The 21,110-nt window shown below is 46.1% G+C and overlaps 1 protein-coding gene across 1 annotated transcript in view; it reads left to right on the plus strand.

The window, feature by feature from the left end:
* The window catches only part of LOC129708327 (unconventional myosin-XVB-like), a 50,542-nt gene that overhangs the window by 26,709 nt on the left and 2,723 nt on the right, over positions 1-21,110 (plus strand). The window contains exons 9-17 of the mRNA XM_055654001.1: positions 988-1,197; positions 1,394-1,515; positions 1,731-1,816; positions 2,447-2,534; positions 3,319-3,348; positions 4,553-4,741; positions 8,683-8,840; positions 12,334-12,588; positions 16,647-16,737. Of these exons, the coding sequence (XP_055509976.1) occupies positions 988-1,197; positions 1,394-1,515; positions 1,731-1,816; positions 2,447-2,534; positions 3,319-3,348; positions 4,553-4,741; positions 8,683-8,840; positions 12,334-12,588; positions 16,647-16,737 (1,229 nt within the window). The remainder of the gene's footprint in view (positions 1-987; positions 1,198-1,393; positions 1,516-1,730; positions 1,817-2,446; positions 2,535-3,318; positions 3,349-4,552; positions 4,742-8,682; positions 8,841-12,333; positions 12,589-16,646; positions 16,738-21,110) is intronic.

The following is a 21,110-nucleotide window of genomic DNA, read 5'->3' on the forward strand; positions in this document are numbered from 1 at the left end:
GGCCTACAGGCCATGGGCACCTCCAATAATTAGGAAGCACTAATGCATGTGTGGAATGTATGTAATTTGCTGAGAAACCCTGAGCCCCAATAACAGGTGGAGGTCCCTGGGGTCAAGTTGCATCAATTCTGGTTGCATTGAGTCTGAAGGATCAAGAGATGATTTGATTAAGAACTAGGAGTAATTTGGGCAGCACAGTGGCACAGCGGTAAAGTTGCTGCCTTACAGCACCAGAGACCCGGACTCATTCCTGACTATGGGTGCTGACTGTATGGAGTTTGTACGTAATCTCTGTGACCGCATGGGTTTTCTCCGGGTGCTCCAGTTTCCTCTCACATTCCAAAGACGTATAGTTTTGTAGGTTACTTGGCTTTGTTAAATGTGTACCCTAGTCCCTAGTGTGTAGGATAGTGTTAGTGTACGGGGTGATCGCTGGTTGCCACGGATTCGGTGGGACGAAGGACCTGCTTCTGCATTGTATATCTCAGTCTAAAGTAATTTGGTGGTGTCAGTTAGTAATGGTTTGGTTTGGTTTGAAATCTTGGTGAAAGCCTTAATGCCCGAAATGGATAGATTTTACAAAATTGTATAATTGCAAATGCTGGTCAGGCAGCATCTATGTAAAAGGAAATAATTAATGGTGCAGGTTGGAGACCCTTTCATAAGAATCTAATATGCACACTCACTGCTGATATTTTTGATCACATTTTGTTAGGCAAAGGTGTCTTTTAGGTTTAAGTTTATTAGTCCTGTGTATCAAGGTACTGTGAAAAGCTTTGCTTTGCATGCTATCCAAATAGATCAGATATTCCACACATAAATACAATCAAGACATGCTCACATACAATAGATAGAGCAAAGGGGGAGGTACAGTGTGTAGAATACACTGTAGTTCTCAGCATTGTAGTGCATCTACTCCATAGGCAAAGCTCAATGTCAAATGTGGTAAGGTACTGATCAGAATGTCTTGCTTCTTGGTCTCTGCAGGGGCCAGGAGGAAGAGCAGAGAGGTTGGACGGTGTCCTTGCACACAGGAGCGGAATGGATAGACATGCTTGGCTGCGACTTTGTAATGGATCTCATTGCTGAGATTGAAGTCCTGAATGTTCCACTGGCCCAGACATCTGCCTCCATCATCCATTCACAAGAAAATGGCAGCGATTATGAATCCCATTCAGTCTATGATGACTGCTATGCGTAAGTAACTCAATGCTGTTTGTGTCTACATCACTGCTCGTTCAGTGAATGCGGAGCCAGTCAGCCAATTGTAGAAGTATTCGGCAAGCGCAGGTCTCGTGGAATTGGCTGATTTGGACACTTTCTGCTGCATTTTCTGTGCATTTTCTGTTGTGTTGTCAGTTGTCCCTCCTGAGCACTGCCATCTGTGTTTTAGTAGCTCGCGCTTCAAGGTCTATGAAGAATTGATTCCTCCAGCGCCCAATGTACAGGCACCAGCCCTGCCGCCCAGCATGGTGTCCGACGATGGTTCCGACGCTGACCCCTACATGTATGCTTGTGAGTAACTCAAAGATGTAGACTTAACGGTGTGACAATTCAATGTCTCTCAGTGTGGGTCACGTCGGTCAGGGTGAGCTCGCTGCCCATCCCGTGTGAGGCTCAGGCTCAGGGGGGGGGGGGGGGGGGGGGGGGGGGGGGGGGGGGGGGGGGCGGGAGGTTATGCAGTTCCTGCTTGTGCCCTGCCCATTCTAATGATGCTTGTTTCTCCACAGGCTCCTCAACAAAATCAGAGGCTTCACAGGGGTTTGAAAACTACGTGGACAAGCTGTTTGACCCAGTGTTCTCCCACGGCGGAGGGGTGAGTGAGTGGGGAGAAGGGTCCTGACATGGAGGAGATGGGGGTGCAAACTAACCTGGGGATGGGGTTCTAGTGGGTACTGGTTGTGTGTGTGTGTGTGTGTGTGTGTGTGTAGGCATGTGTATATGTGTGCGTGTGAGGTAGTGTGCACATAGAGGAATCAGTTAGTGTGAATAATAAGTGTAGAAGTGGTGTGTGTTTCTAGATATGCTAGTGTGAGTGGGTGTGTGCACAGAAGGACGGGTGTGTATAGAAGGAGGGGTGAATGGTGGCAGTGTGAGTGGGTGTGTGGTAGTGTATGTGGTGGATGTTGGAGGAAGTCAGTGTGAGGGAGAATATGTAAAAAAACGGTGGAGTAGGTGTGAGGGGGGAGGATGGGAATGTTGTCGGGTGGAGAGTGAATGTTGGAGGGCGAGGGTGTGAGGGAGGAGAGTGTGAGGATGTAGGGTGTCAGAGAAGAGGGTGTGAGGGAGGTGCCATGACCAACTGGTGGAGGGTGTGAGTGTTGGAGGTTGAGGGTGTGAGTGTTGGAGGGCGAGGGTGTGAGGGTGAGGATGTGAGGGTGTGAGGGAGAAGAGCGTGAGGGAGGTGCCATTGCGTTCTGACAGGTTTTTTTGGATCCACTTGCAGGAAATGCAGCAAACCGCAGCTCTGAACAGGCGGATGAAAGGAGGAGGGGGAGTAGGCCCGACACAGAGCGGAGCGTACATGACCACAGGTCAGTGATGGGCACGGAGGGGTATTTGTGTTGCTGCACTGGTTTGTATGCAGAGTGTGTGATAAATGAGAATTAGGGAATGAGAATGACACCAGGAATCTGTTCATTAAGCGTGGCTGAGTGTGAGTCACAGATGAAGATCATTTTGGAGTGAGCTTGGCATGAGGATGAGTGTGAGCAGGGAGTAAGGATAATTGAGTGTGAGGTGTTAGTGTGAGCTGGGGACCGGGTGAATGAGTTTGTGCAGGTCAGGCAAAGTGAGTCAGAGTGAGTGTGAGCTGGGGGCCTGGGTGTGTGACTGTGAATGGGGTCAGGGTACGTATGTGAGCTGGGGGCAGAGTGAGTGAGTGTGAGCGAGGGTGAGAATGACCATGAGCTTGGGGTCATACTGAGTGTGAGCTGGAGTGAGTGTGAGATGGGATTTGGGATGAGTGGGTGTGAGCTGAGGTTCAGGATAAATGGGTGTGAGCTGGAGTTTGGGATAAGTGGGTGTGAGATGTGGTTTGTGGTGAATGAGTGTGAGCTGGGGGTCAGGGTAAGTGAGTGTGAGCTCGGGTTCAGGGTGAGCGGGTGCTCGGTTTCCGGGTCAGTGAGTGTGAGCTGGGGTTGATTTTGTGTAAGTATGAGGAATGAGTGAGCATGAGTTCTGGCCTCAGCCTAGGTTGTGGAGTGCACTGTGTGAAGAATGTGTGAGTGTGTACAGGTGCACTGTGGGCAGATTTAACTGTCAGTGTCCTCTGCTTCCCCTTGAGTACAGTTATCAATTGTTTCTCTTTGTACACAGGTTTATCGATGGTCCCCAGCTACTCAATGGGTACGTACACCCTCGGCCGTTCACTCAGTGCAGCCCTGGCTGTCAATGTGGAATCTCTGGGATTGAATGTCTATTTCTCATTCACTCTCCTGCCCACATTTTTCAGAGTGCAATCTAGTCCTCGGGCAAACTGCAAGATGGATGCATGCCTGAAGTTACAGGCTCGCAGTGACCCAATGCAATCATTTAACAACCCCAGGACTCTCACCCTCCCCAGGATCATGCCTCACAGGGGTATCACAGTGGTGCAGAGGGAGAGTAGCTGCCTTACAGCGCTAGAGACCCAAGTTCGATCCTGACTACAGGTGTTGTCTGTACAGAGTTTGTACATTCTCCCTGTGACTGCGTGGGTTTTCTCCGGTGTTCCGGTTTCCTCCCACACTCCAAAGACGTACGCGTCTGTTGGGTTTGTACAGTTTGGCCCTTTGGAACAGCACTGGTCACAAACCTCCAGACAAAGAAACACCTTGCAACCACTACTCTGTCTTCAACAGCCAAGTCAATTTTGAATCTGATCTACCAAGTCCCATGTTTCTAAACGTGACTGACTGAAGTCAACACCCACAGCCTGACCCTAATCAAACATGAATGAATGAATAATTTTATTGGCCAAGTATGTACACATACAAGGAATTTCCCTTGGTGCTCAGCTTGCAAGTAACAACACGACATACAGTAAACCATTAAGAATAATACATTAAAACATTAAGAATAAACCCTTATAGTTTAAACATGTGAGTGAAATAAAATACCAGAGCAAAGGAGGCTACAGACTTTTGGTTATTGAGTAGAGCTACTGCTCGTGGAAAAAAACAGTTTTTATGTCTGGCTGTGGTGGCTTTGACAGTCCAGAGTCGCCTTCCAGAGTGAAGTGCTTCAAAGGACTTGTTGCCAGGGTGAGAGGGGTCAGAGATGACCCACTCTTCCCTGCCCTTGCAGTGTACAGTTCGTCTGTACCTTGCAGTGTACAGTTCGTCTGTACCTTGCAGTGTACAGTGTCCTCATGAACATGAGTCCGCATAAAGCCAAATTATTCCAAACAATCCCATTATTTTTTAAGTGCAAGTAAATCCTATCTACAGTCTAAGAATCCTCTCCAATAGCTTCCCCATGACTCGGGATGAAAACCTTTGACTCTGTATGGGGTGGTACATGGGATTTGAGGAGACCTGGTGGACTAGAACTCTTTTTCTTTTGTGTTCAGGTATCCCAATGATGTCTCAGATGCCACAGATGGCGACCGTACCTGCGTATCAGACCCCACTCATGCCTGCAATGCAACCAATGCCTGCAATGCAACCAATGCATGCAATGCAACCAATGCCTGCAATGCAACCAATGCCTGCAATGCAACCCGTTCCAATGATGCAGCCGATGGAAACACCAATGCCAGGTAATGGCGTTCTCTCAACTTTCTCTCTTTGCGGCAATTACAGCCAGGCCAGCCCCTGTCTACTCCATCAACACTGCAATGTTCTTTACTCTTGTAATTACTCTTGCAATTTTGTTCCGGCACATTTCCTGATGTCTACAGTCCGACTGCAGTGAAAGCTGCCTCATCACCGTCCAAAGTCAGTGCTTGCTTTTCCAATATAAGAGGCAGGAAGCTTGAGCTTACTGAGAGCCAGACATATACGAAGAGTCGCACCAGGAAACGCAAATCAAATGTGCACGGCCCTACACCTGAAACACATGTCAATCTCCGACAATGCAATCAAGCAGATGTAACATTTGCCTGAGGCAGCCGGGGTAAAATTAAGTGTGGAAGCTTGAGAGTGACCTGATCTGGTCGGTGTTGCAAGGGATAGGGACAGCAAGCTGTCTTCTCCGATGGGGACAATAACATGGGGTTAAAATCGGAGCTGAGAGAAATCAGGATGTACATTTTCCCACAAAGTGTGGTGGAAAGCTAATGTTCCCTCCACAATAGTCAGTTGTTGCCAGGAAGCATAGTCATAGTGATACAGTGTAGAAACAGGCCCCTCAGCCCAACTCGCCCACACCGGCCAACAATGTCCCAGCTGCACTAGTCCCAATGGCCTGCGCTTGGTCCATAACCCTCCATACCTGTCCAATTGTTTCTTAAATGATGGGATAGTCCCAGCCTCAACTACCTCCTCTGAAGGCTTGTTCCATACACTCAACACCCTCTGTGTGAAAATGTTACCCCTCTGATTCCTATTAAATCATTTCCCCTTCACCTTCAACCTATGTCCTCTGGTCTTCGATTCCCGTACTCCTAGCAAAAGACTCTGTGCATCTACCCGATATATTTCTCTCATGATTTTGTGTACTTCTATAAGATCCCTCATCCTCCTATGCTTCATGGAATAGAGACCCAGCCTACTCAACCTCTCCCCATAGCTCACACCCTCCAGTCCTGGCAACATCCTTGCAAATGTTTTCTGAACCCTTTCAAGCTTGACAATATCTTTCCTATAACACGGTGCCCAGAACTGAACACAATATTCTAAATGCGGTCTCACCAATGTCTTATACAACTGCAACATGGCCTCCCAACTTCTATACTCAATACTCAGAAGAAGGGTTTCGGCCCGAAAAGTTGCCTATTTCCTTCGCTCCATAGATGCTGTTGCACCCGCTGAGTTTCTCCAGCTTTTTTGTGTACCTTCTATACTCAATACTCTGACTGATGAAGACCAAAGTGCCAAAATACTTTTTGACCACCTTATCTACTCGACCTTCATGGAACCATGCACTCATACTCCTAGATCTGTCTGCTCTACAACACTACCCAGAGGCCTACCATTTACTGTGCAGGTCCTGCCCTTGTTCGACGTCCCAAAGTAAACTTCTCTGTATTAAATTCCATCCACCATTCCTCCGCCCACCTGGCCAATCGATCCAGATCTTGCTGCAATCGTTCACAACCAGCAGTTGGAACTACGCTAATGTTGGATAGGTGAAAGCACCAAGGAAGTTAAAAATGGAGATGCAGGTCGATGACTGGATGGTAATGCAACCAGGAGGGTCTGAATGGCCTAACGTAGAAGCCATTAATAAGCATACACTCCCCTCTCAAGCTTGATGCAGAGTCTATAACTCGAGTTGATCATGGGGAACAAGGATATGGCGGACCAATTGAATAACTACTTTGGTTCCGTCTTCACTAAGGAAGACATAAATAATCTGCCGAAAATAGCAGGGGACCGCGGGTCAAAGGAGTTGGAGGAATTGAGTGAAATCCAGGTTAGTCGGGAAGTGGTGTTGGGTAAATTGAATGGATTAAAGGCCGATAAATCCCCAAGGCCAGATAGGCTGCATCCCAGAGTACTTAAGGAAGTAGCTCCAGAAATAGTGGATGCATTAGTAATAATCTTTCAAAACTCTTTAGATTCTGGAGTAGTTCCTGAGGATTGGTGGGTAGCAAACGTAACCCCACTTTTTAAGAAGGGAGGGAGAGAGAAAATGGGGAACTACAGACCAGTTAGTCTAACATCGGTAGTGGGGAAACTGCTAGAGTCAGTTATTAAAGATGGGATAGCAGCACATTTGGAAAGTGGTGAAATCATTGGACAAAGCATGGATTTACGAAAGGTAAATCATGTCTGACTAATCTTATAGAATTTTTCGAGGATGTAACTAGTAGCGTGGATAGGGGAGAACCAGTGGATGTGGTGTATCTAGACTTCCAGAAGGCTTTCGACAAGGTCCCACATAAGAGATTAGTATACAAACTTAAAGCACACGGCATTGGGGGTTCAGTATTGATGTGGATAGAGAACTGGCTGGCAAACAGGAAGCAAAGAGTAGGAGTAAACGGGTCCTTTTCACAATGGCGGGCAGTGACTAGTGGGGTTCCGCAAGGCTCAGTGCTGGGACCCCAGCTATTTACAATATATATTAATGATCTGGATGAGGGAATTGAAGGCAATATCTCCAAGTTTGCGGATGACACTAAGCTGGGGGGCAGTGTTAGCTGTGAGGAGGATGCTAGGAGACTGCAAGGTGACTTGGATAGGCTGGGTGAGTGGGCAAATGTTTGGCAGATGCAGTATAATGTGGATAAATGGGAGGTTATCCATTTTGGTGGCAAAAACAGAAAAGCAGACTGTTATCTAAATGGTGGCTGACTAGGGAAAGGGGAGATGCAGCGAGACCTGGGTGTCATGGTACACCAGTCATTGAAAGTAGGCATGCAGGTGCAGCAGGCAGTGAAGAAAGCGAATGGTATGTTAGCTTTCATAGCAAAAGGATTTGAGTATAGGAGCAGGGAGGTTCTACTGTAGTTGTACAGGGTCTTGGTGAGACCACACCTGGAGTATTGCATACAGTTTTGGTCTCCAAATCTGAGGAAGGACATTATTGCCATAGAGGGAGTGCAGAGACGGTTCACCAGACTGATTCCTGGGATGTCAGGACTGTCTTATGAAGAAAGACTGGATAGACTTGGTTTATACTCTCTAGAATTTAGGAGATTGAGGGGGGATCTTATAGAAACTTACAAAATTCTTAAGGGGTTGGACAGGCTAGATGAAGGAAGATTGTTCCCGATGTTGGGGAAGTCCAGGACAAGGGGTCACAGCTTAAGGATAAGGGGGAAATCCTTTAAAACCGAGATGAGAAAAACTTTTTTCACACAGAGAGTGGTGAATCTCTGGAACTCTCTGCCACAGAGGGTAGTTGAGGCCAGTTCATTGGCTATATTTAAGAGGGAGTCAGATGTGTCCCTTGTGGCTAAAGGGATCAGAGGGTATGGAGAGAAGGCAGGTACCGGATACTGAGGTGGATGATCAGCCATGATCATATTGAATGGCGGTGCAGGCTCGAAGGGCCGAATGGCCTACTCCTGCACCTAATTTCTATGTTTCTATAAAATGCCTCAACAGATGCTGCCTGATGCACTGAGTTCCTCCAGCAACTTGTTTTTTGCTCCACATTCCAGCATCTGCAGTCTCCCGTGTCTCCTGACGGAGGAATCAGTCTCTGAGACTCTTAGTGTGAGTTTTGCATTTGCTTTTCACTGGATAGGTGTCTGAGGTTATGTTGGAAAGAGCATTGCACAAAGATGGCCATCGCATAACCTTGATCTGACCTTAATTTGACAATGAAAAAGTCTGCTCAGGAATGCAGCAGCTGCTGAACGCAGTGCAAAACCCCTCGCCATATTTTTCAGACATGAGAAATTGTAACTTGGAGGTGCTGATGGAATGTAGACAGATCACCTTGGTTGTAAATGTTGTTCAAAGCATCATTAGTGGGAGAACAGTGATTTTGTAGAGACCCGGGCGCTGAAACAACGCGGCAGCTCTCTGGGTTTATGAAGTATTTGCCATGGATTTGATCATGTTGGTCTGTGTCTTTCCCCCACAGTAATGATGATCCCACAGGCCAGCATGCCTCAGATGCAGCCCATGCACCAGACATCCCATTACCCAAGGTCTCAGTTTTCACCGCCTGCAAACCAATACAACTCCTTTCAAATTTCCGAACAGCAGGAAAGATTCATCAACCAACAGGCCCTTCTGCTGGTGAGTGTACATATTACACATAGTCCATGCTTATCAACAGTCGCACAGAATGTAATGTGTTAGATTGTTGGCTATACAAATCATCTGTATCAACTACGTGATCAATGCTGAGCAAACTTTTCCAAGTACGCTCCATCTTGTTTGCCTAAGTCACTAAGAGTAAAGGCCGTCTTTGGCGTGGCACTGAGTTATTTAAATCTGAAAGGTGTGAGTTTAAGAGTTTGAAGGAGCAGGTCACATGACACTCGATTAGTACGGGTGTCAAGGGTTATGGGGAGAAGGCAGAGTGTCAAGGGTAATGGGGAAAATGTTAGGAGGGAGAGATAGGTCAGCCATGATTGGATGGCGGAGTAGACTTGATGGGCCGATTGGCCTATTTCTGCTCCTACCACTTATGACCTCATCAATTCAATTCAATTCAATTCAACTTTAATGTCATCGCACAAATACAAGTATCAGTACAACAAAATGCAGTTTTGCGTCAGTCCGTAGTAGTTGTACATAAAGAAAAAACAAAAAAATAGAAAGAGGGAAGATACAGAATAATCAGGAAATACAGAATGATTAAACAAAGGGGACGGAGGGACCAGAGAAATCTATCGTCGGGACTGCGAGTTCAGCAGTGTGATTGTGTTGTTGTAGAAGCTTTTCCTCATCCTACTAGTACGTGACCTGAGGCTCCTGTACCGCCTCCCTGATGGGAGGAGGGCAAACAGTCCATGGTTGGGGTGTGAGGGGTCTTTGATGATCTTCCCAGCCCGTCTCAGACACCGTTTTCGGTGGAGGGCATCCATGGCAGGGAGCAGGGCACCGATGATGTGCTGCGCGGTTTTCACCACCCGTTGTAGTGCCTTCCTGTCCGCAGCAGTGCAGCTGCTGTACCATACCGTGAAGCAGGTGGTCAGGATACTCTCTATGGTACAGCGGTAAAAGCTGGTCAGGATCCGGGGGGACAGGTGGGCTTTCTTGAGCCTCCTCAGGAAGTAAAGGCGCTGCTGTGCCTTTTTGATCAGCTTGGAGGTGTTGAGGGACCAGGACAAGTCCTCCGAGATATGTACTCCGAGGAATTTATAGCTGGAGACGCGCTCCACCTCAGTCCCGTTTATATGGATGGCGGTATGACTGCCTCCTCTGGTCTGTCTGAAGTCAACAATAATCTCCTTAGTCTTTTTGGAGTTGAGGACGAGGTTATTGTTGGCACACCAGGTGGTCAGGTGCTGGATCTCATCCCTGTAGGCTGACTCATCGTTGTCGCTGATCTGTCCTACTACTGTGGTACCGTCAGCAAACTTAATAATGGCGTTGGATCCGTACTTTGGGATGCAGTCGTGGGTGAAGAGGGAGTAGAGGAGAGGGCTGAGCACACAGCCCTGTGGCACTCCGGTGTTCAGTGTTATAGTGGAGGAGGTGAGGTTATTGACCCTAACAGACTGTGGTCTGTTAGTGAGGAAGTCCAGTGTCCAGTTGCAGAGGGAGGTGGAGATGCCAAGTCCACTGAGTTTGGTGATCAAGCTGGCTGGGATGACGGTGTTAAAGGCAGAGCTGAAATCCTGCAATGCCATTCATTGAGATGAACCATCACATCATTTCCAATTTCCTAACCTGTCCTTACATCCAACGCATCATCTCACTCAGGCCCAAAGACACTGAGAAGCTAGATCTCTTTAGTGTAGAGATTTGCAACAAATCACATTCCATTCGGGAAAGCAATTTCTCCTCATTAAGCAATAAATAGCAGAGTACTTCCTGAGGGCTGATACCCTGGTCCAGAAATTGCTATTTTCAGCACTATGTAATTGAAAATGGACTATCTTGAGTGAAGAGATAATAATGAGAGCTAAGAGATTCCACCAAGTACTTCCTAGTGTCGTACACTTGTGAGTTTTGTGCTGTTTCTGCATCAGATACAATGACATTATGCGGTGGCCAATGCTACATTTAGAGCTTTTCCAGGGAATTCACATTATCCTGAGAATAGCCATTGTCCAATTCAAAGGTATCAAAGGTATTTTATTGGTCACATTCACATACACCTAGGTGTAGTGAAGTGAAATGCTTCTTGCCATTTTGCAGCACATAAAGAAGGAATACAGACATAACATTAATAAGAATTTTAAACATAAAGAACATCCCCCCACAATGGTTCCCATTATGAGGGAAGGCACAAAGTCCAGTCCCCAACCCCAGTTCACCCATAGTCGGGCCCATTGAGGCCTCCACAGTTGCCTCTACGGAGGCCCAATGTTCCAGGCCGTTATCGCCGGGTGATGTTGCTCCGGCGTCGAGAGAGTCCTCTCAGCGGCTTGGGAACCCTGGAATGGCCGTTTCCGTACTGGAGGCCGCGGCTTCCAAAGCCAACAAGGCCGCGCTGGTTGGAGCTCCACAACTGGCGATCTCATCTAGAGATCCCAGGCTCCCGGTGTAAAGTTCAGCGCCGCCACCCGCAGCTGATCGCTCCACAGTCCCGCAGCTCCGCGATGTTTTCCTCAGCGATCTTCAGCTCACCGGAGCTCCAGCGCGGCGACCTGGGCAAGGCATCGCCCGCTCCGCGATAGCGCTCCAGCGCTGTGCCGCCGCCGAAGCCGAGGCTCTGGGCGGTCCCCGACAGGAAACGCCGCTCCAGGCCCGCTGGTAGGCCGCGAGGACGGGTCGAAGCTGCAGCCCGGAGAAAAACCGCCTCTCCGACCAGGTAGGGACCCTGAAAGGTAGTTTCCCCCCCACCCCCCACATAAAAAAGTCTAGACCTCCAAACAAAACACTTAACTAACTAAAATAAAAAATAAAAAGATGAAAAGACAGACAGCTGCTGGCTGGGCAGCCGTGCACAGGACAGCGCCCCCTACAGTTAATTGGTTTGTTATTGTAAGGTATACCAAGATATAGTGAGAAACTTTGTTTAGTGAGCTATCCAGACAAATCATACTATACAGTACATGAGTACAATGAACTATGTACAAGTACAACATGTGGTGCAAAAAGAGAAAGGAAACAAAGTGGGTAGGAAATAACTGCAGATGCTGGTTTAAATTGAAGATAGACATAAGTGTTGAATATTTTGTTAGGGATACAGGGAAAGTGCAGACAAAAAATGCAGGAGCTGCAATAAGGTAGAATGGAAGATCAATAACACGTCCTTAGCATTTGAGAGGTCCTATTATTAGTCTGATAGCAACAGAAAAGAAGCGGTACTTGAGTGAATGGTACATGATTTCAAGCTTTTGTACCTTCTGCCCAATGCAAGAGGGGAGAAGCAGGGTGCAAGTGGGAAGTGTGCATAGAGTCAGTGGTGGGAAGGGCAGTCTGTGTGAAGGACTGGGCAACATCCACAACTCAGATGCTGCTCTGTACCAAGCTTTTTTTTAATCTAATTTACTGTATATTAATATTATACAACATATTAAATATACGTTTTAATTATCTCATTTTCTACATTGGGGGAATTTACCTGTTAACTCTGAATATTGAGTACTACACATCACATTTCTTTCCCCAGGCACAGCAGATGACTTCTCAGGCCCTGACCATCAGTCAGCAACAACAGCGGAAAATACAGAGGGAGCAACCAGAGGAGCCACAACAGGAACGACAGCATGTGCCTAAAATAACAAAAACTGCAACCACCCCAAAGACAAAAACTAAATCCATTCCACCTGATTCATCCGAACAACCAGAAAAGCCCAGCGAGAAAAATAGGCCAATTCTCAATACAAATCCTCCTGAAGCAGCAGAAAAGCCCACAAGAGACACGGTATTTATTATTAGCATCACATTTTCCCCATAATGTTTCTTTCTTGATTAGTACAGGTGTCAGAGGTTATGGCGAGAAGGCAGGAGAATGGGGCTAGGAGGGAGAGATAGATCAGCCATGATTGAATGGCGGAGTAGACTTGATGGGCTGAATGGCCAAATTCTACTCCTATTCCTTGTGACCTTATGACCTTTCCTCCTTTACCTCAGGTTGCACATGGGGTATTGCGTGCAGTTCTGGTCCCCCCCCCATTACAGGAAGGATGTGGAGAGTTTGGATAGGGTGCAGAAGAGATTTACCAGAATGCTGGCTGGATTAGGGAGTATTAGCTATGTGGAGAGCTTGGACAAACCTGGAGTGTTTTATTTGAAGCATCGGAGTTAGACGGGAAAACTGATAGAAAAAATGTATTTATGAGGCATAGATAAGGTGGACAGTCAAAACCTTCTATTCCAGGGTGGAAATGTCAAAGACTAAAGAGAATAGCTTTGTGGGAGGAGCAACGTTTAATGGAGATGTGCATTGCAAAGAGAGTGTTGGGTCCCTGGATGGGTGGTGGAGGCAGATACGGCAGTGGCATTTAAGAGGCTTCTGGATGGACACATGGAGGGATATGGATCACATGCTGGCAGAGGAGATTAGTTTAACTTGACATCATGTTTGGCACAGCCATTATGGGCTGAAGGAGCTGTTTCTGTGCTGTACTCTTCTATGTTCTAAGCTGGGCACTGCACCTGAGCTTCAAAAGCAAAATCATTGAATGCCAGAAGTCTGGAAACAAACACAGAAAATTCCAGGTACACAAAAAAGCTGGAGAAACTCAGCGGGTGCAGCAGCAACTATGGAGCGAAGGAAATAGGCAACATTTCGGGCCGAAACCCAAAGGGTTTCGGCCCGAAACGTTACCTATTTCCATAGATGCTGCTGCACCCGCTGAGTTTCTCCAGCATTTTTGTGTACCTTCAGGTTGGAGATGACATTTTGGGCCGAAACGTTGCCTATTTCCTTCGCTCCATAGATGCTGCTGCACCCGCTGAGTTTCTCCAGCTATTTTGTGTACCTTCAATTTTCCAGCATCTGCAGTTCCTTTTTAAACACAGAAAATTCCAGATTTGCTAATTATCTGAAATTGTTGAACTTAGCGCTGAGTCCTTCAAGGGTTTTTTGTTGATTGAAATATCAGGATAGAATTCATTTAGAGTGTCAGAAATGTGATCCAGAGAGGCTGATTGGCCTTGTGCACCCATCACCCTGCCATTCAGTCAGGTGCTGGTCACATCACTAATATAGATGATGTGGTCATTGAAGCCATTCTGGATCTGGATCTGGATCTGGATCTGGATGTTGTTCGCTGAAAAGCTCTAGGTAAAGCCTCACTCAGCACTGGACAATTTGGACAACTTTATACTGGACAATTTTTACATTTTATCAAGCCAATTAACCTACAATCCTGTACGTCTTTGGAGTGTGGGAGGAAACCGAAGATCTCGGAGAAAACCCAGGCAGATCACGGGGAGAACGTACAAATTCCGTACAGACAGCAGCCGTAGTCGGGATCAAACCTGGGTCTCTGGCGCTGTATTTTGCTGTAAGGCAGCAAATCTACCGCTGCGCCACCGTGACTCATTCATAAGCAAAGGGGAGCAAATAGGGTCACAGCAATCACCTCTTCCTCACATAGAAACATAGAAACATAGAAATTAGGTGCAGGAGTAGGCCATTCGGCCCTTCGAGCCTGCACCGCCATTTAATATGATCATGGCTGATCATCCAACTCAGTATCCCGTACCTGCCTTCTCTCCATACCCTCTGATCCCCTTGGCCACAAGGGCCACATCTAACTCCCTCTTAAATATAGCCAATGAACTGGCCTCAACTACCCTCTGTGGCAGAGAGTTCCAGAGATTTACCACTCTCTGTGTGAAAAAAGTTCTCCTCATCTCGGTTTTAAAGGATTTCCCCCTTATCCTTAAGCTGTGACCCCTTGTCCTGGACTTCCCCAACATCGGGAACAATCTTCCTGCATCTAGCCTGTCCAACCCCTTAAGAATTTTGTAAGTTTCTATAAGATCCCCTCTCAATCTCCTAAACTCTAGAGAGTATAAACCAAGTCTATCCAGTCTTTCTTCATAAGACAGTCCTGACATCCCAGGAATCAGTCTGGTGAACCTTCTCTGCACACCCTCTATGGCAACAATGTCCTTCCTCAGATTTGGAGACCAAAACTGCACGCAATACTCCAGGTGTGGTCTCACCAAGACCCTATACAACTGCAGTAGAACCTCCCTGCTCCTATACTCAAATCCTCTTGCTATGAAAGCCAACATGCCATTCGCTTTCTTTACTGCCTGCTGCACCTGCATGCCTACCTTCAATGACTGGTGTACCATGACACCCAGGTCTCGCTGCATCTCCCCCTTTCCCAATCGGCCCCCGTTTAGATAATAATCTGCTTTCCCGTTTTTGCCACCAAAATGGATAACCTCACATTTATCCACATTAAACTGCATCTGCCAAACATTTGCCCACTCACCCAGCCTATCCAAGTCACCTTGCAGTCTCCTAGCATCCTCCTCACACCTAACACTGCCCCCCAGCTTAGTGTCATCCGCAAACTTGGAGATATTGCCTTCAATTTCCTCATCCAGATCATTAATATATATTGTAAATAGCTGGGGTTCCAGTACTGAGCCTTGCGGTACCCCACTAGTCACTGCCTGCCATTGTGAAAAGGACCCGTTTACTCCTACTCTTTGCTTCCTGTTTGCCAGCCAGTTCTCTATCCACAGCAATACTGAACCCCCAATGCCATGTGCTTTAAGTTTGTATACTAATCTCTTATGTGGGACCTTGTCGAAAGCCTTCTGGAAGTCCAGATACACCACATCCACTGGTTCTCTCCCTATCCACGCTACTAGTTACATCCTCGAAAAATTCTATAAGATTCGTCAGACATGATTTACCTTTCGTAAATCCATGCTGACTTTGTCCAATGATTTCACCACTTTCTAAATGTGCTGCTATCCCATCTTTAATAACTGACTCTAGCAGTTTCCCCACTACCGATGTTAGGCTAACTGGTCTGTAATTCCCCGTTTTCTCTCTCTCTCCCTTCTTAAAAAGTGGGGTTACGTTTGCTACCCGCCAATCCTCTGGAACTACTCCAGAATCTAAAGAGTTTTGAAAGATTATTACTAATGCATCCACTATTTCTGGAGCTACTTCCTTAAGTACTCTGGGATGCAGCCTATCTGGCCCTGGGGATTTATCAGCCTTTAATCCATTCAATTTACCCAACACCACTTCCCGACTAACCTGGATTTCACTCAATTCCTCCAACTCCTTTGACCCGCGGGCCCCTGCTATTTCCGGCAGATCATTTATGTCTTCCTTAGTGAAGACGGAACCAAAGTAGTTATTCAATTGGTCCGCCATATCCTGGTTCCCCATGATCAACTCACCTGTTTCTGACTGCAAGGGACCTACATTTGTTTTAACTAATCTCTTTCTTTTCACATATCTATGAAAACTTTTGCAGTCAGTTTTTATGTTCACTGCCAGTTTTCTTTCATAATCCATTTTTCCTTTTCTAATTAAGCCCTTCGTCCTCCTCTGCTGGTCTCTGAATTTCTCCCAGTCCTCCGGTATGCTGCTCTTTCTGGCTAGTTTGTACGCATCATCCTTTGCTTTGATACTATCCCTGATTTCCCTTGTTATCCATGGATGTACTACCTTCCCTGATTTATTCTTTTGCCAAACTGGAATGAACAATTTTTGTAGTTCATCCATGCAGTCTTTAAATGCCTTCCATTGCATATCCACCGTCAACCCTTTTAGAATTAATTGCCAGTCAATCTTGGCCAATTCACGTCTCATACCCTCAAAGTTACCTTTCTTTAAGTTCAAAAAGTTCAAAACTCCATAGTTCGTTCAAAATATGCATGGCTGTACGTGCCCATGATACTATGTTTCATCTGTCAGGCATCAAATTACCAGGTGGAAGGTTACTATGGTATGTCATGTTTTATCTCTCTCTCTCTCTCTCTCGCTCTCTCAAGGTTGTTCTCACGACTAAAGAAGATTTTGAGGAGATGGATTCGGAACAATTAAAAAATTTTCAGCAGAAACGAGCTTTCTTCCAGAAAATAGGTGAGTATCAGAATGCCAGGAATGTGAGGAGGCCATTCAGTCCTTCATCTTGTTCTGCTGTGTAATTAACTCATAGCTAAAGGGTGCAGAAAAGATTCATGAGGATGTTACCGGGACTGGGGGGCTTAAGTTATAAAGAGAAACTGGACCGTCTGCAACAATTTTCCCTGGAGCATAACTTTCTAGATGTGTATAAAATCATGGCAGACATAGATAGATTGAATGGTCTTTTTCCCAGGGCAAGGGAGTCTAAAATTAGAGGGCATAGGGTTAAGGTGAAAGGAAGCAAATTTAAAAGGGACTTGAGGGGGAAGTTTTTCACCCAAAGTGCTTTGGATATCAGGAATGTGTTGCCAGAGGAAGCTATAGAGGTGGGTACAATTACAATGGTGAAAACAATTTGTTCAGGTACATGGTTAGGAAAGGATTAGAGAGATATGGACCAAACACAGACAAATGGGACCATCTTAGGTGGCCATCTTGGTCGGCATGGACGATTTGGGCCTTTTCCATGATGCATTATTCTATAATGCTATCATTTGTAATCTCAATTCTATTTATCGCCTTGATTCAATAACAGTTTATACCCTCATCCAATAAAAATCAATCCACATTTTGAAACTTTCAATTGACCCAACTGTTTTGTTGGAGAGTGGTCACGGTTTCAGGACCTGCCTGTGGAGAAGTGCCTCTTGAAAATGATGCAAAGCTGTCATTTAAAGACCAGGCCACTTCTGTATTCTCCCACTAAATTAAATAAATTCCATCAAATCAAATCCTTTCAGTATTTTAAATGCCTTAATTAGATGCAATTTATATCTTCTGTTGTCAAACCACTACAATGAATGCTCCCCATAATTTATCACTACTAGCACAGACTTACTTGGGTGCATTTGCATTGAAACATAGAAACATAGAAAATAGGTGCAGGAGTAGGCCATTCGGCCCTTCGAGCCTGCACCGCCATTCAATATGATCATGGCTGATCATCCAACTCAGTATCCTGTTCCTGCCTTCTCTCCATACCCCCTGATCCCTTTAGCCACAAGGGCCACATCTAACTCCCTCTTAAATATAGCCAATGAACTGGCCTCAACTACCTTCTGCGGCAGAGAATTCCAGAGATTCACCACTCTCTGTGTGAAAAAAGTTTTCCTCATCTCGGTCCTAAAAGATTTCCCCCTTATCCTTAAACTGTGACCCCTTGTTCTGGACTTCCCCAACATCGGGAACAATCTTCCGGCATCTAGCCTGTCCAACCCCTTAAGAATTTTGTAAGTTTCTATAAGATCCCCCTCAATCTTCTAAATTCTAGCGAGTACAAACCGAGTCTATCCAGTCTTTCTTCATATGAAAGTCCTGACATCCCAGGAATCAGTCTGGTGAACCTTCTCTGTACTCCCTCTATGGCAAGAATGTCTTTCCTCAGATTAGGAAACCAAAACTGTACGCAATACTCCAGGTGTGGTCTCACGAAGACCATGTACAACTGCAGTAGAACCTCCCTGCTCCTATACTCAAATCTGGTCTTGAAGTATGGTGCAACAAGCCAAATGCGATATCCCAGGTATGAACTGAACAAAATGTGATGTAACTTTGGTCCCTTGGCATTCCTGTCTCTTTCAGATCAAGAGGCCAAAAATTATTTCATCTTTAATTTTTTTGTGTTGTAAGTATTAGGAGCTCTTGCAGCTTTGTAATTTTAAAGAGATTGTGTACTCTGGTGCATTCTTTTAAGGACTGCTAATGGAGGCTAAACGACAACAGCTACAAAACCTGCAATATCTTAATGAAATAGCACTATGCTGAAAACCTCACAGCATGACTTCATGTGGTGAATTAAGTAATGCTGTTCTCTGAACCTCAGATGGAAGTGTATACTGTTTAGGGGACATAATGAAAAGCATTAGAATGAAACTAAACATTATTAGAAAGGTGTAATGTGCAGGAAGGAACTGCAGATGCTGGTTTAAACTGGCGAGAGACACAAAATGCTGGAGTAACTCAGCGGGACAGGCAGCATCTCTGGAGACAAGTGATGGAAGAAGGATCTAACCTGAAACGTCACCCATTATTTCTCTCCAGAGATGCTGCATGTCCCGCTGAGTTCCCCCAGCATTTTATGTCTATCATAAAGAGGAGTAGTGTGTGTTCTGAGCCTTGCCCTTTTTTGTTACCATGCTTTTCTAAATGATGAATATAGTGAGAAGCTAATGCTGCACCACAGCGGCGTTGCTGATACAGCTACTGCCTCACAGCTCCAGAGACACAAGTTCAATCTTCATCTCCAAACATATGTGATCGCTTGTGTTTCCCCCAGGTGCTTCAATTTCCTCTTATATTCCAAACTCTTGCAGGATTATAGGTTAATTAATCAATTGAAATTCCCCCTGGCTAAAAGGTTGCCTTCTATATCACTTCTCCCTTTCTTTTCACACAATGTGGAGTGTAATAGATGCTTTTCTGGAAGTCCGTGTACATAAGCACATGCATATCCACCACATTACCAAACTCCGCAAAGATTCAGTTTTGTCCTTTTTAATCACGCTGATGCCCGCTCTGACCAGCTCATTCACCTAAGGGCTCTGAATCCCTAACCTCAATAGATTTGAGTAGTATAGTCAAGTCAACTTTATTTGTCAAGTCAACTTTATATCCACTTTAGACATTAAAGTCAACTTTATATCCACAATGAACATTAAATCAGTGGGCTTGATCTTACCAAAAAATAATTGCTACCATTTTTCTACATTCTTTTAAAATGTAAAAGTCACTCACCATGGCTAACTGCCAGAGGACTTCAGTGGCACCAGCTGCATCCAACATATTAGAAAATGAAGTTCATGCAACTAACCTGTACACATCCCAACGATGTATGCATTGTGCGTGTGTGTCAAATTTTCTTTTCTCTCCTGAGTATGTGCCTACAGTGGCTGGAGTTGCCCACCAATTATTCCACATAAGAAGTTCTGGTGACAGAATTGTTTCCGTTGAGACCTGGATCAATCTCAATTCAGTCACTAGAATTCAATTCAATTCAATTCAATTTATTTGTCATTTGGACCCCTTGAAGTCCAAACTAAATGACGTTTCTGCAGCCATACATTACAAACAAATAGACACACAACATAATTTACCATCCATCGCATTGCTGTGATGGAAGGCCAAAAAAACACCCCTCTCCACTGCACTCCCCCCCCCCCCCCCCCCCCCCCCCCCCCCCCCCGATGTCAGAGTCAAAGTCAAAGCCCCCGGCTGGCGATGGCGATTGTCCCCGCGGCCATTAAAGCCACGCCGGGTGATGCAAGGTCGCACACCGGGTCTTGATGTTAGAGCCCCCGGCGTGCGCTCGCAGAGTCCCGCGGCCATTCCAAGCCGCTCGGGGCAGTGCTGTAAGGCCCCGCTCCAGGAGCTCTTCGACCCCGCAACTCGGGCGGGAGAAGTCGCCGTAGCGGGAGTTCTGAAAAGCGGTCTCCCTCCAGTGACCTGCGGGCTCCCGGTGCCGCCGTCCGCCAGACCCACAGTTGCAGCCTCCGAATCTCCGGAGGTCGGGCCGCAGCAGCGCTCCACCACCGCTCCACCCACTCTGGACTCGGCCAGCTCCGCGACGGTGAGGTGAGTCGTCGGCACCAGAGTCCCCGGTCTTCTCCTGTTGGAGGCCGCTCCTCGTTGCAGCCCCAACGACAACGGAGACCCGACAAGAGAAGGTCGGGTCTCCCGTGCAGGGAGTGATTAAAAGTTACCCCCCTCCCTCCCACCCCCACCCCACCCCCCCACACACACACACCCCACAAAAATAACAAAAAACTACATAAAAACATAGACAAAAAATAATAAAAACGCAGACCGGCTGCAGAGGCCGCTGCTGACGAGAGTCGCGCCGCCTATCGACTTCTTGTGTTGAACAATTCATGGGACAGCTCAGTGGTACAGAGCATAAAGCCACTGCCTTACGGTACCAAAGATCTAGATTTAGCTCTGATCTAGGGTGCTCTCTGCACAGAGTTTGCACGTTCTCCCTGTGAACACGTCATTTTCCATGGGTGCTCCGGTTTCCTCCTATCTGCCAAAAAGTTGCAAGTTGATAGGTTAAATAGCCACAATTTTTGTTGAGTGATGTCATTTGGGGGGAATTGACAGGAATTTTTTTTATTTTTTTTTAATTTTTTTTTTTTGTTTATTTTATTAGAAGTTAATACAGCACAAAACAGTACAGTGGCACCTAATTTTAGGTGCCAACTATGTAATACCGTAATCCATTCCATGTACAACCTCTAGTTTTATGTTATAAGAAAGAAGTAAGCAGAACAAGAAAAAGAAAGCAATAGAAAGGGGAAAAAGTGGAAAAATTGACAGGAATTTGGGGAGAATAA

Source organism: Leucoraja erinacea, chromosome 23 (assembly GCF_028641065.1).
Source record: "Leucoraja erinacea ecotype New England chromosome 23, Leri_hhj_1, whole genome shotgun sequence".
Lineage (NCBI taxonomy): Eukaryota > Metazoa > Chordata > Chondrichthyes > Rajiformes > Rajidae > Leucoraja > Leucoraja erinaceus.